This window comes from Lethenteron reissneri, unplaced genomic scaffold (assembly GCF_015708825.2).
Source record: "Lethenteron reissneri isolate LAM-NWPU_2019-01 unplaced genomic scaffold, ASM1570882v1 scaffold_1640, whole genome shotgun sequence".
Classification (NCBI taxonomy): Eukaryota; Metazoa; Chordata; class Hyperoartia; order Petromyzontiformes; family Petromyzontidae; genus Lethenteron; species Lethenteron reissneri.
In genome coordinates, this window is record NW_026891378.1 from 4,705,833 (window position 1) to 4,721,334 (window position 15,502).

Consider the following 15,502-nt stretch of genomic DNA (forward strand, 5'->3'; position numbering starts at 1 on the left):
GTGCTGGTCGGAGATGCAACGGGCCCTATCGTGTAGTGTTTTGATGAGGGAATTCTTCTGGGCTGGATGGTGGTGGGAGTCAGGCTTTAAATAAGAATCTGGGTGAGTGGCTTTCCTATAGACAGTGTCCCAATGAGTCATCAGGTCTGTTCTCGATCAAAAAATCCAGGAATGGTAGCTTGTCATCATTTTCCACTTCCATGGTGAATTTGATGGATGGGTGTATGGAATTGATGTGGTTGAAAAATTGGTTCAGTGCTGGCAGGCCATGTGGCCAGATGACGAACGTGTCATCTACGTATCTCTTCCACAAGGAAGGACGTCGGGTGGATGTCTGGATGGCCGCTGTCTCAAATTTCTCCATGAATATGTTTGCTACCACTGGTGATAGGGGAGAGCCCGTTAGGGTACATTCATTCTTTTTTTAGAAAGTACCATTCCAGGTGAAATAAGTGTTGGTAATGGCCGTGCCTTACCATCAGGATCCAATCGCTGTTGGACTAGGTCTTCAATGATTGCAATAGTATCAGGTACGGGTACCTTGGTGAAGAGGGATACTACATCGAAACTGACAAGTAAATCATCCGGGGACCGTGATATGTCCTTGATTAGTGAAACCAAGTGGGCTGAATTAAGTACAGCTGAGGTGGTCTTGCCCGGGAAGGGAAGCAGAGTCTCAGGCAGAAATCGTGCGAGTCTGTAAGTGGGTGAGTTAATGGTGGATATGATAGGACGGAGTGGAATACCCTCTTTATGGATTTTTGGGAGGCCGTAAAATTCTGGGTGGTCTAGCAGCTGCGGGCTTTAGAGAGAGTTGTTTGGTGCGTTCGATTAGGGAAGTCGAATTGGTGATGATTTTGTTGGTTTTAGTAGCCAAGCTATTGGTAGGGTCTCTGTTAATTTTGGTATAGCAGCCATCATTGAGAAGGTCCTGAATTTTGTTATATGTGGTTTTATCCATGATGACAGTGGCATTGCCCTTGTCGGCTGAGAGGATGACAATATCATCTCTATTTTTTAATTGAGCGAGTGCAAACATTTCGTCCTTGCTAATATTGCTCATGGGTTTCTTAGCATTCTTGAGGATAGCGATTTCAGATTTTGCAACGTCTGCCAGGATGTGTCCCAGACCTTTGAGGGCTACGTCGACCTGGGCAATGATGTCATTCACTAGGATGTGTTTGGGGGTGACTGCGAAATTTAATCCCTTAGCGAGTACCGATTTTAGGCTGTCAGAAATTGGGCTGTTACTGTGATTGATAACAATCTTGTTAACATCTAACTTTTCCAAGTGTGGTTCGGGTTTCATTTTTGACAGGAGGTTGAATTTGGCAATCAAGTTGGCTTTGCTTTAGGTTGACATTGAAGCAGCTGAAGAAATAGTCATGTTATCCACATGGTCCCAATCAGATGTTGACATTTTGTCTGTTAATGCTAAATGTTGCATTTGTGGTGATTGCTACATTGGAGAAACGAAACGTCATGTTTCTGATCGTGTCCGCGAGCACAAGTCAGATCTGAAACACGGCAGAACTGATTCTTCGGCCGTTGCCGATCATTGCTACAACTCGGTGGGCTCTCATGAAATTGTCTTTTCCGAGACCAAGGTTTTCTGCAAACCTTCTGGCTACCATCAAAGGTTTGTACACGAAGCCATACAAATATACAAACACAGACATAATTTCAATCGTGATGATGGTTATAAACTGAGTAATCATTGGAAAGATGTGATTAACCATGCAAAAAAGATTTAACTACACTTATTTGGCCAATCTTATTTGACAGACAACTATTACAGGTTATTGATAGACAGCCAGGCTTGTTTTACCATGTTTAGTTGTTTCTCGTTTTTCACACTTGTTATGTAGGCTAGGCTTAGTCACAAACCGTACCTCTCCATAACAAAGGCTCACCCTCTTAAGCCTCACCTTACCATATGAATAAAAAGTGTGCCGTACTTGGCCCTTCCCCCCTCTCCAACTATTTTATATACGGAGTGGTAGCTCTTGCAATCTCTCATTTACTTGATACAGCTGTCGTGGCTGTGACGGTTCCACCTGAAGACGGAAGCTTGTGTTGCCTCCGAAACGTCGTGATTTTTATTTTATTTTACTTTTATTAATTTTAATGTTTTACCTACGTGACTTTACCGAAAAAACCTAAGAATATGAATCCTTGCAGTCACGAAATCTTCAAATCTAGAATTACTTAATCCCCTTCATCAGTCATATCACACAGAGCACTCTCTGTAGCCCAACGCGTCAAAAAGGATGGAACAGCCACCGTCAACTAAGCGCAGCGAAATTCCAGCCAAATTCTGGCAGAAACCAGGGCCTTGAAGATGCAACAGTGGCTGGATAAGCCATTTCCTTCATTTGCACATTTTCTGGTCCTATAGATTTCCAGTTTCGAAATTGTTCATGAAAAAGTTCACTAAGCCCTCTATGTATTTGGTGTCTTCATTCCCCTTATGTCCAAAAATAAGAATCGCAAGGGAGAAAGGAAGTTAAAATCTTAGTAAGTTATTTCGTAGGAGCTTAAATAGTGAGCCGAGGCTTTGCCAGTGTATACACTGATGGGCAACTGTTTCATTTCCACCACAAAATAGAAATTCTGGCTTCGTATCTGCGAAATGTGTCATAGAAGTATCTGTGGTCACTGTACCATAGGCATTGTTCCAGCTCAGATCATCCTGGGGGTTAGATTGGAGTAAAACAGCTCTCAATGAGGAGTACACAATCAATGCAGGGAATTGTGTCCCTCCAGACATGGTCTTTGTGCAACATTAGTATTTTTTATGATGGAAGTGAACCTTAGGACAATACAGTTTCTTTCGCTCTACATTTGGGAAGTTCTCTTCCCGTTATGTACACAGTGCTGCGATAAAAGGAATGGGTACTTCCTTACTGACTCGATAGTCAGCTCTGGTGACACTGGACTACCATGAGCTGACATATCACCGACATTCACATCAGGTGTGCTTCCTACTGCTTTTGAGCAAACCTTCCGCACCTCATACACAATTTTCGCGGAAAGTCTTATTGAGTGCAGTCCCGTTATTGCAGCCATCTCAGTAGAGAGAAGCCATTGACCATGCATGCCTCATTTCACCAGATCGCCTACCCTGGTGAGACATGCATCGACCATACCCTTCTCTATGGCTAAGCTCACAAGAGAGGGTAGTCCCATGTGAGGATTCTGCAAAAGTGGTTTGAGAACAAGATCTGATGCTGACTGGGATGTATTAAGGGTAATGACAAGGAAACCCCAGGTCTTTAGGACACTCCTGTAGAAATTGGGAATCTGCGATTGTGGGATACCAAAAATGTTCGTATAGAAAAGTAGCTTTTTGCACTGTAGGGCCCCTAGGTTACTTAGAAAGATGATGTGGAACACCACATGGGTGATGGGGCTGTGTACAGAAGCCATTGTATGGCTTGCAAGCGAAAGGTGGAAATTTTACTCTATGCACATGAGACCTTGCCTGCCTCACTGCAGTGGCAAAGCTACAACTCCAGGAGCAACCCAGTGCTTCCTGTATGACTAAAATAAGTTAGCTATCATCCTCTGAAGTTTGGAAATCAAATAAGCAGGTGGAGTAAGGGAAAAAAAGTAGTGCCACAATGTGTATGCAACCAACTGGTTCACTACCAGGGTTTTCCCTCTGAACAGGTGGGTTTTACACAGGTGCCTCCAAGGTTGGTTCCTTACCCTTCCAAAATATCCCATTTACTCTGGAGCAGTGTGTCTCCAGGCCCCAGGAGTTTGCCAAGATTTTGAAGGCATCTTTTGCTCCAAATGATGGCTTTGACCACCTCAGGGAACTGGGCTTTGTCTCACCTCCCCACGAGTAGCCCACTGCATTTCTCCCAATTCAACTTAGAGGAGGACGCACTGGAGTATACCTCTTGGCACTCATGTAGCCATTTAATATCGTCAAAGGTTTGTAAAGTGGAGGAGACTGTCATCAGCATAAGTTGTAAGAGTAACTTTCAAACTGGGTTGTGTCAGAGTTAAGCAGGTGGGTCTTCATCGAAGTAGACATAAAAGGTTCTACGACAAGGATATAGAGCTTTCCTGACAGGACATCTTTGTATGATACCTCTTCTGAAATCTACAGAAGCAGTCTGTGCACCATTAACTTTTTTTGTATTTTTCCCACAGGGAGTGCCAATAATACTGATAAAATAATCCTGTTAGTCCATCAATCCCTGGTGATTTGTCTAATTCACCCTGTTCAATAAGCTCACTCTCTTCTTCGCCCAAACTAGACAAATCCTTCCAGATGTCCTCTTGGGCCTGTGTAGATATACGATCTAGGGAAAATAGATTATTATAAAATGTAGCTACTATTGAGGCTATTTGACCATTGTTTGAAACAAGGACCCCATTATCATCAAACACCCCCTCAATTGCCTTACGCCTACCATTATGCTTCGATAATGAGAAGAAAAGTGGTGAACCAGAGTCCATATCAAGGATGTATTTAAACCTAGAGTGTATAAATGCCATTTTTGCCTTCTCTTTCTGCAGTCCTTTTAGACATTCCATGGTCTCCGTACATTCCTGTAGTGGGCCTGGATTGTCCCCAATCTTGTGCTGTTGCTCTATGTTATGGACCCTGCTCTCAACCTGAGAAATGTCCTGGTCAATTCGTTGTGTACTTCCTCAGGCATATGATTGACACCGTTGTTTTAACGTGTACCTTCCCTCTATCCCACCATTGTGCTAGGTTATTATAGAGACGTTATTTTCCTTTGCTACTCCCAATATATCTCAAAGAGATGAGTGAAGATGGCATCTTCCAAACAGGCATTATTAAAATACCAGTATGCTGATCCACATGGGACTCCTTGTATCTTCATATGAAGTAGTATGAGTTGATGGTCTGTCAGTGGTGCAGCTAAAATGCTGGATAAAACTGCACTATTTTCAAGGTGTTTTGAGATATAAAAACGGTCAATCCTTGATTGCAACACTGTCCTGTCAGCTCTGAATCTCATGAAGTTAAACTTTGTTGCCAAGGATGTTGTATCCACCATACATCGATCAGAGCGTATATGTGAAGCAGACTTTGCAAGGCATTCAAGACATTGATTTTGCATTGTTCAGTGTCAGTGTGGTCAAGGACATCCAGTGTGCAATTATAGTCGCCTCCCAAAATCACACACTCATCATTTGGAATGTTTGCGAGGTGCCTCTACAATGTGAAGAAAAACGGAAGTTTGTCTGCATTATTGATTGGTGCATATACATGAATGAGGTAGACAGTAATGTCCTTTAGTCTTATTTTTACATTAAGGGCCCTTCCATGTACCACTTCAGTTGGTCAACAACGGTGGATGTAAACCCTGGTGCAAACAACGTTGCCACCCCAGAAGAAGTATGAGAAAGGCGACGCATCCCCTTTCCAGTCAGTTCACCAATCATCATCTTCATTTGCTATCAGGTGTGTCTCCTGCATAAACAGCTCTGAGGCCTTGTGCTCACTTTTAAGGGACAACACAAAGTGGCTATTCAGTACACCTCTACATCAATTTGCATTGAGCAAGGCAAACCTTACCATTATGCATTAATGGATTTGTCAGTATGTTTTCACTCCATGTCGTTATTTGGCTCAGGAAGTACCTGAACCTTTTCCTTTGCAAATGACAATTTCTTTTGCCTCTTGAAACCCTTGTCAATATGGAGTAGGGATAATAAAATGGCCTCTACATCATGCCTCCTTGACACAGCTCCATTAATTCTCTCTTCTGAGCCCTGTACTCCATCTAGGAATTCCCACAGCTGCACCTGAGATAATATTGGTGTCATCCTGGTCAGATCAGCATACGTCCAGTTCACCCCACTGTCTGTACTTAGGGTTTCTTCCAATTCCTCCTCTGGGTTCCTTTCCTCAGCCTCGCGGCATTGAGGACTCTCTGCCTTCTTTAGTATCCTCTGCTGATGCTGTGATGGTCGATGTTGCTTGCACCTCCAAGGACGGGCTTCCATTGTCACCGTCTCGGTTACCCACTGCACGGAGGCATGTTGGGCCCTATTTGGGCTCCTCCATACACTTCACTGCTTGTGTTGGCTGGGAACTCAGTTGCCTCACTAATTTTTTCATTGAGGTCTAAATTGTGACTGCCTTCCTCCCTTCTGAGTCGCACCCTTTTGACTTGTCTCACTCGCCCCTTTATCCATCCCTCGAGTAGAGGGGGTGACATCACCATTATTCCCAGACCTCAGCGTATCGTCTACTGGATCTTCAAGGGAAGGTGCGGGTGTTGTTCTGAGGCTTAGGTATTGCTCTGCATCTATTTGAAGTTGTCGATTTTCCTAAGGTGTCCTGCATTTGGTCTCAGTCCTGGCATGGGCTTTCTTCTCCATGTGGGCCCCACCTCTGGGACATCTGGAACAGTGAAGACCCCATCTTTGTCACCATTATTATCTTTATCTCTCCCAGGCATGGGTGTACCGTCCGATTCTAAATCTGGGAGATCTGAGTTGGAATCTACTCTCTTGAGCCATTCCTTGGGGTTTTCACTTTGTGACTCTTCCCCTCCACAGTCCCATCCCTGCTGGGTTAGGCCTTTGCCATTCCAGGGTATTTTGTCTAAATATGCTCATCTGCTTTACACAGGTTGCATTTTAAAATAGCTTATGGGGCCCTACCTTGATTCATCACTACAAAGGAGCCATCCGCCAGCTGTCTGTTAGGCACCAGCATGTAGACTTGCCTCTTAAAAGACAGGACATGCCTCAATGCAGGATTTTTGCAGCCCAGAGGCACAGGCTATACATTTGTAATAAAAGACTCGGACGCTTCTCTCTGACTCCCTGTCCTTTATTTGGGTTCGCGTTCTCCTTCCCTCACGGCACTCCTCCTGAGACTCTGCCTGGCAGCTCCACAGCTGCCTTCGCTCCCGTAGCCTTCCGCGCTCCTGCAGCTCCGCTGCAGGCTCTTGGTGCAGCCCTCTGGCTGCTCTCACAGCAGCTCCACCGCTGCTCCCTGTTCCTCCGTGCTCGGTCACCGCTGGCCGGCGGTGCCGAGTCTTACCGTGTGTGGCGATCTCGCCACTCCCCAATCTCAGCCCTCCGTGGCCTCTGTGGCTATCTCGCCATCTCCAACCTCAGCTCTATCCCCAACTCTCTTCCACCCCGCTGGCTGGCGCCGTCATGAGCCCCTCAGTCACCAGGCTGAGGCACGGCGACCACCCAACGTGTTCACCACCCTTCACTCCCCCGACTGACCCAGATAGCTTCCTGTCTCCCCGCTATAACTTCTCCCCCACGTGACCCTGACTCCTCCCTCTCGGATCGTCATATCCGCCCCGCCCATTTACGCCCGCATTACACATTGTACATGAGAGTGCCCAACTTCACTTGATGATCCCATATTTCTTTATCTGGAATGTAGGGGGGCATGTTGGTCACAATCACACATTTAAGGTGATGACTGGCTCCAAGGCGAGGTGCCAATCATTGATCGTCAGCCCCTTCTTCACAGTAGCATTTGCCATTTCCTCAGATTCCACAAAGAAAAATGCTTTCCCACTCATCTTAGGCACATTTTATCGAGGTTGCAGGAATGATGGTGGCCATCGCTTCCACGTAGACCTCTATGGGGGGGATACTTTTCTTCAAACAAAAAATTGGAGAAACTCCCAATTAAGCGGATGAAGCTGTTGTCTTTGCTGCCGTTCCTCAAATGATGCAACCCTCTATTTAAGGAACGAAACAGGAGGATCTCTCAACAAATCTGGTTGTCGCCTAATGAAGCTCGTTGTAATTATTGCCTAATCGTCGTACTCAGATTGCAAATGTTTTGTATTTGTTCTCCAGCACACCGGTGTGCTGTACTAGTGTAGTGAGTTCAAGGAGACGTAGACGACGTAGTTGGAGGCACACTTATTTTTTATAACTTTACACTCAACACAGGCCAATGTATACAACACTTGAAGGGGTAATGGCCCCTTCACCCGTCTAACAGGGAGACCCCACTAACACTAGCCCGGCTAGCCTGCTCCCAGGTCCTCCACTCGAGAGCTAGGGGAGGCTAGCTGATCCAGCTCTGGCCAAGCTAGGATCTCGGCACTCTTAGCCAACCAGACCGGCTCGTACAAGAGCATCGGCTCTGGGCTCTCGGGGCCACGCCACTGGCTTGCCCTGGTCGGTCCTTAGAAGGACAGCGAGCCAGGGGAGTCCCAGGGCCTATCTAGTCGGTCTTCACTCTTCACTGGTTAAGCTGAATACTGAACCCCGAGCCCACCGGCTCTCCGCCTTATATAGCAACTCCCCCCCGAGGGGTGGGGCCGTGGGGGACCACAGCGCCGTTACAGCCCCCCAGGGCTAACCGATGCGGACGTGGATGTAGGCACCCTTACGCGTGCGGGCGTAACCACCCCTTGTGTGTTTGTTTGTCCTTCCGTAACACCCCTACACTAGTAACACATTGGCATGTTCTGTTTACGTGACAAACCTTACTATATGGCTGTTTCGGGTGATGGCGGGTTTAAAGACACATTTATATTTACTCGATCTAACCCAAAAAAAACCTATATAATGGATAAATTTGGACTTCACTACAGACATAGCATAAGATTGCCCACTCATGTCAAGGCACCTGCTGCTGTTGTGGCTGTGGTCACCTTACAGACCCTGAAGATAGTCCTTGGGTATCTGCTGCAGCTTGTGCTTAGGTTGCCATGGGTCTGGTGGACATGTTACGTGTACTTAATATACTCTACAGCGACTAGCCAAATCATATGTATTCTCAAAAGCATAAAAAATGAGAAAAAATATATTTATTGTTTTAAATAAAGGTGGTATATCACGTTATACGTTTTTACCAACTTTTCTGAATACTCTCACACAAAGTTCCCTGGGAGAGAAGGGGACAAATATAATTTGTAATCTCCTGCAGTATAAGACAACAAAAAAGTATTTAATATGTTAGACCTTGCACACAAATTGAATGGCTAGACAGTGTGTGTGCAGGTGAGACTTTGAGGAAGAGGAGTATAGAAAATAATTTACAAAAGGAGCACACCGACGAAATTATTGTAACAGACAGACCTCGTGTACACACACAAACTTAAAGAAGAGGATAGAATAGATACCCTGCAACAGTACACCTGTGTAGCACCCGGCTCCCCTGTGCTCTCAGCAGCTCGTGAGGTACAGTACCAACAAAGGTCTAATCACATGGAGTATAAAAGTATTTTTACAAACGGAAAGGGAAAATACAAACGGAAGAACAATATCTTCTTTAGGTCTTTCGGTAAAGTCGCGTAGATAGAAAAATAATAATAATAAAATTATAATAATGCAAATCAAGTGAATAAAAATAAAATAAAAAATATCACGACGTTTCGATCGCAACACAAGCAATCGTCATCAGGAGAAAAAAAAGGAAAGCGGGGGAAAGCTGCTGAGGGAGGCTGTTTTAAAGGTTTGAAATGGGTGTAGCCCGAGGGTCATGAACGAAGTGGGCGGGGCTAGTGATGTTAAAGTGATAAATTTGCATGTAAATGTAAGATCGGAGAGCTACCTCCACGACGAGGGCGCGGAGGTGGCCATTGTATTGTGAGAGATTAGCAATGTAAGATCGCAGAGCCACCGCCACATCGAGGACACGAGCAACGGCGGCTGTGTTAGTGTGAACCTGTTAATGTTAAATCAGAGAGTCGAAAATAACTGCTAACATAAGAAGGTAGGATGGAAACATCACAGCCAGTTATGACGTAAACTGGTTAATAACGTTCTTTCAATGATTGTTCAGTTTGTACCCATCTCGGTTGAATTTGTGTCTGTCTATATATCTGGATGGCTTCATGAACGAATCTTTTTTGATAGCCAGTGGGTTTGCAGAGTACCTTAATCTTGGAGAAATCATTTAGTGTGAGCCCACCGCATTTAAACATTGATCAGCCACGGCTGAGGTATTGGTCCTACCGTGTTTCAGATCTGCCTTATGTTCACGAACACGGTCCGAGACATGTCGCTTAGTTTTCCAAATGTAACTACTACCGCAGACAGCTTAGTTTGTAGACACCGGGGTATTGCATGTCAAATCCGCGATTTGATCCCATGTGCGAAGGATGTGATTACATCCTTCGCACATGGGATCAAATCGCGGATTTTGTGTACTGTGTTGAATCGAACCTGGATCTTGTGTTTGTTCAAAGTTTTTGAAATATTTTTGGTGACCCCTGCTATGTATGTCAAGGTGATAGTTTTGGTTGGGTCCTCAGATGGTTCTTTCCCAACGGTTGTGGTGATTGCTTTACGGATTGTGCGGTCTGAATATCCATTCATCTTGAGGGCTTGGTGTACGTGCTCAAGCTCACTGGCTAGGTGGTGCTGGTCAGAGATGCTACGGGCCCTATGGTGTAGTGTTTTGATGAGGGAGTTCTTCTGGGCTGGATGGTGGTGGTAATCAGGCTTTCTATAGGAATTCGTGTGGGTGGCTTTCCTGTAGACATAGTGTCCCAACAAGCCGTCAGGTCTCTTCTCAAACAAAACATCCAGGAATGGTAGCTTACCATCCTTCTTCATTTCCATGGTGAATTTGATGGATGGGTGTATGGAATTGATGTGGTTGAAAAATTGGTTCAGTACTGGCTGACCATTGTGGCCAGATGACGAACGTGTCATCTACGTGTTTCTTCCACAAGGAAGGACGTAGGGTGGATGTCAGGATTGCATCTGTTTCAAATTTCTCCATGAAAACATTCACTACCACTGGCGATAAGGGAGAACCCATTTGGGTACCTTCATTTTGTTTGTAGAATGTACCATTCCAGGTATATATACACACACCCTACGTGGGTGTAAACTTTTATAATTAAGACCGTCTATTGTCGGCGGTACTACTTAGAACAGTTGGTAGGCTGTCTGACTAACAGCACCCCGGGATGGTGAAGATTGGCCCCTTCTATGACCTTTCGTATATACTGCAGCGAGTACAGCCATACACCGCAGTTACCCTTTTTCGCCAGCAGCCAGCGCTATACCCCTACATAAGTACGCCAAGTGCAAGGCTCTGTTCCCGGGGTGATCAGGCTTTTTCCAGCGCAGCTCACAAGCTTCGGAACATCACTTTGCCTTTGCTAATAAGACAATTGTGAGATATATTTAAGTCTGTATTTAAAACTCACCTCTGTAAATTCTCCTTTACTCTCTAGTCCTGGCCATTTATCCTGGTTCTGAGTGAGTGAGAGAGTGAGTGAGTGAGTGGGTGTGTGAGGTGAGTGAGTAGATGAGCGAATGAGTAGGTGAGTTGGTGAGTAAGTGAGTGGGTGAGTGAGTGGGTACATTCACCTTTAACGCCCACTAGTTTTGGCCATTTACCCTGCAGGTTCTGTTCCTGATTTTTATACATGGTGGCGCATTTGTGAGATTTATGGATAAAATAAGCCATTTTACAAAATTTGTGTTATTGTAATTGCCACACAAACTCCTCCCTACATTCCCTCTCTCTCCCGTCTCCTTGCCACTGCAGCTCGTGCCAAGGAGAAGCGCCACGCGTGCCCGCAGTGCGGCCGTTGCTTCGCCGAGTCGCGTGACCTGCGGCGCCACTCGCGCACCCACACAGGGGAGCGGCCCTACGCCTGCACCGCATGCGGCAAGGCCTTCGCGCTGCGCTCCAGCCTCACCAAGCACGCGCGCACCCACACGGGCGAGCGTCCCTATGCATGCGCCGCGTGCGGGCGCTCGTTCTCCGTGGCGTCGTCGCTCGTCAAGCACAGGCGGGTGCACACAGGCGAGCGGCCCTACGTGTGCGCCGCATGCGGCCGCGCCTTCTCACAGCTTACGTCGCTCCAGAAGCATCAGGGGCGGCACTCGGCCGAGAAGCCGCATGCCTGCGCCACGTGCGGGAAGGCGTTTTCGCACCGCGCCTTCCTGCGAAAGCACGAGAAGACGCACGCGGGTGAGGGCATGGACAGCGCGAACGGGCACGGTGCGAGGTTGTATTTGCTCACCAGGGTTGTGGGATCCTGGGTAACTTGTCCATTACGAGTGACAGGAGGCCAATGGTATCCACAAGGTTTGCGCGGTCCACTTATGCATAAAGCTGGCTGTGAAATGTCTGGGAGGCCCTGGCTCAATTTCAAGATGATTTTATTTGTGACTGCGTGAAAAACCATGACAACTTGTTGAAATTCCAGTTCTGAGAATTAGTGATATTGGTTTGACTGCAATGCGACAAACCTCACTCATTTGCAGAGTGAGTGGGAGAGTACTGCGTATGTGGACATGAGGTCACTGAATGGGATCTCAGAGGTGGCTCTTTGATATCCATTTTTGTGGGTTCTTTAACACACGGTGACATACTACTCTGCGAGAGATCCAAATTGGTTATTTCTGTTTGGACGTGACGCCAATGTTACAATGGAGATAAACATTTGTTAAAATGACAATACAAAGCACGGTATTCGATAATCAAAGACAATGTGATGCCCTGCTCAAATGAGCAGTCAGGCAGTTATCATCTCTCTACAGTCCTGGGCCAGTGGTGAAACATCTATATTTTTTATAAGAGTGGGGGCAAATCTCTCCATACGACAATCACTGTTGACTTTCCCACGAAATGGTACCAACTTTATTGAACTGACAGGGATCTTGTGCGGAGTCAATTACAAAACGAGTATTTTAACTCGCAAATGTCTTTGATTGTGAGCTGATGACAACTATTGAGGCACCCATCTGGTCGATGGGGTTATTAATCTTATGTTATATTTATAGGGCGACTTAGATGAAGGCGCTTTACATAGTTCAAAATCGGTAAGAAAGTTATTTAGATGGCAAGGACAGTGCAAGGGCCGAGGAATGAGTGACCGTTACAGAGGGCACATGGGGTCACCAAAGTGCAGGGGAGGGATGGGAAGGAGTAGAGGGGTTGATGATAGGGAAGGGAAAGAGATGAGTCAGGTTGGCATGCTTTGGCGGGCGAGGTTTCAGGATGGAAAGATGGCTGTTACACTGAAAAAAGATACAGAACGAACAATGCCATTATACGGTGTTAGGTGAGAGAGGGCAGTGGGTGTCCCCTATCTCGTAGCTTCCCCTGCTGTGTTTGCGTCTGCCATGTTCGTCTCGTCTCGCACCCATCTCGCGTGTCACATGCAACCTATAGCTGTGTGATCTATACCCGTGTTTCGATAGTTACGTTTTTACGTGCCATTTTATTGAAGGACTGTGTGTTGTCTGGGAATTATTTTATTGTTGTTTTGCTGCCTTGTCCAAGCTTGCATTTTGTATAAAAAAAAAAATCGGCAGGAATTATGTACTTATTCAATTTGTAATTATGTAGTTAATCTAGTTGTATATATACATTTTTTGTGACTTGCTTACCTTTTCGCTACTTTACACTCCTATAGCTTTTTTTATTCTTGTCGTAACTTGTTGACCCCTCCATACGATTCCTCCTCCTCCTGCAGTCTAATTGATCGAAATTTCTGATTCTGACCTCAGAGCGAGTGGCGGGGCTCGTGAAGGAGCGCCGATTTGCATGCGAGCGCTGCTGCGCTACCTTCTTCGACAACCAGAGCCGGCAGCGGCACCAGACGACGCATACCGGCGAGCGGCCCTTCGTGTGTGAGCTGTGCGGCAAGGCCTTCTCACACCACTCCACGCTGCGCAAGCACCAGAGCACTCATTCGGGTGACCGCCCACACGTCTGCGAGTTGTGCGGCAAGGCGTTCCCGCATGCCGCAAACCTGAAGCAGCATCTTAAGCGGCACACCGGTGAGCACTCTGCTGCTGCCGCTTGCTGCTTGTTTTCCGCTTGCTTCCCCTGTTTTCTGATTGGTTGCTACTGCTGCTGTTGGCTGCGACTTCGGGTTCCTAGGTGCGTGGCGGTTTTGTGTTTGACTGCCGTGACATTGGAAATATCCAGATTGGTCAACAACGACGACGGCTTATATAATTTATTGGTAATGTCACAAAACATCTAAGAGTGCAGATACGCAAGTCCTCGCTTGACGCATTATGTTTACATGGCGCGTTTTCGCTATAACGCGGTTCTTCCATTCGGGAATTTTTTTCACACAACGCAGAACGTGCAAAATTATGATGTGGGCAATGGAGAAGAGGTGAGACTTAAATAAAGGAAAGAAAGAAAGTTACTGCTTCATGTACAGGGGAAATGTTGAGTCTATGTGCAGGGTTGGGTCTATGGGCAGTGTTGGGTCTATGGGCAGTGTTGGGTCTTTATGTGGAGTGGAGCAAGGAGGGAGAAATATCGAATACAATATTGTCTTCAAAGATGTCCCTCAATCAGGATTTATAATAGTTTTTTCCTCCGTCTTTCGCTGTCATCTTCCTCTCTGCCAACCTCTTTGTCCCTACCTGATCATCCTCTCACCACCCCCCTCATCGCACTAACCCCCCCCGTGCACGGCCCTACCTCTCCCCTCTCGTCTCGCTCCGCTCCCCCCGTCTGTGACAGAGGACAAAGACAAGCCCCACGCATGCTCCGAGTGCGGCCGACGCTTCCTGAGCGTCCGCGAGCTGGCCCAGCATGCGCGCACCCACACGGGCGAGCGGCCGCACGTCTGCACCGAGTGCGGCCGCGCATTCGCGGCGGTGTCCACACTACGCAAGCACGCGCGCACGCACACAGGCGAGCGGCCGCACGTGTGCGCGCAGTGCGGCCGCGCGTTCACCAGCAGCTCCAACCTGCGGGCGCACGCGCGCGCCCACGCCGGGCAGCGCCGGCCCCAGTACGCGTGCGCCCAGTGCGGCTGCAGGTTCGCACGCGCCAGCGCCCTCCGGGAGCACCAGAGCTCGCACGTTCACACGTAGAGAGAGGGAGAGATGGGAGATGTGGATGAGGAGGTATAGAGAGAGACGGAGATGCCTAGATTAATTTGCAACTCGATTAGAAAATTACATCACTGCTGTTTTTGATAAACTAGTGCCCCTCCGAACAAGCACAAAGAGAACGGGGAAAGCGTGCAGTAACCAGCTGTCACCGGAGGCGATCGCCTCCGAAAGCAGATGCAGATGAGATTGGAGTAAAATTTTATTTCAAGACTGTCTGACTCATTGAGTCTCACAGATCGCCCTATGCTCTGCACGTCAATGAGTCGGCTCACGACTCCTTTGCTCTGGCGCGTCGTGAAGGGTATGCTGCACTGCAACCACCCATCAATTAGTAAACCCGGTTTGTGCACAGTAGTTGTGATGTTCTTCGACAATAAAATAGTGATGATCAATACGGCATTCTCCAACTTGCATTCTCCCGTCTGCCATCTGAGTTTGAGCAACCTGGAACCGATTCAAAACTTGAGACCTTGACACCAACGTCGGTGACAAAGGTGTCGATGTTCAACCCACAGCTGCAAAATGAGACATCACCGCTTGACTACATCGACACGTAGATAAAAAAAAATAATGCTCAGATGTGCTTGCACCGCTGATTGTGCGCCTCGCAAATATTTCGTTCAGTGAGGGCTGTTTCCCACACCGATTCAAAATGACACGGGTAACACTGCTCCTGAGAAATTTGGCT

At 46.9% G+C, this 15,502-nt stretch overlaps 1 protein-coding gene across 3 annotated transcripts in view; it reads left to right on the plus strand.

Moving 5' to 3' along the window:
* The window catches only part of LOC133339150 (zinc finger protein 497-like), a 29,920-nt gene extending 14,712 nt beyond the window's left edge, over positions 1–15,208 (plus strand). For all 3 annotated transcript variants that reach the window (XM_061547284.1, XM_061547285.1, XM_061547286.1), the window contains 3 exons: positions 11,489–11,917; positions 13,462–13,734; positions 14,438–15,208. In XM_061547284.1, coding sequence (XP_061403268.1) covers positions 11,489–11,917; positions 13,462–13,734; positions 14,438–14,793 — 1,058 coding nt within the window. In that variant the 3' untranslated portion in view covers positions 14,794–15,208. The remainder of the gene's footprint in view (positions 1–11,488; positions 11,918–13,461; positions 13,735–14,437) is intronic.
* The last annotated feature ends 294 nt before the right edge of the window (positions 15,209–15,502 follow it).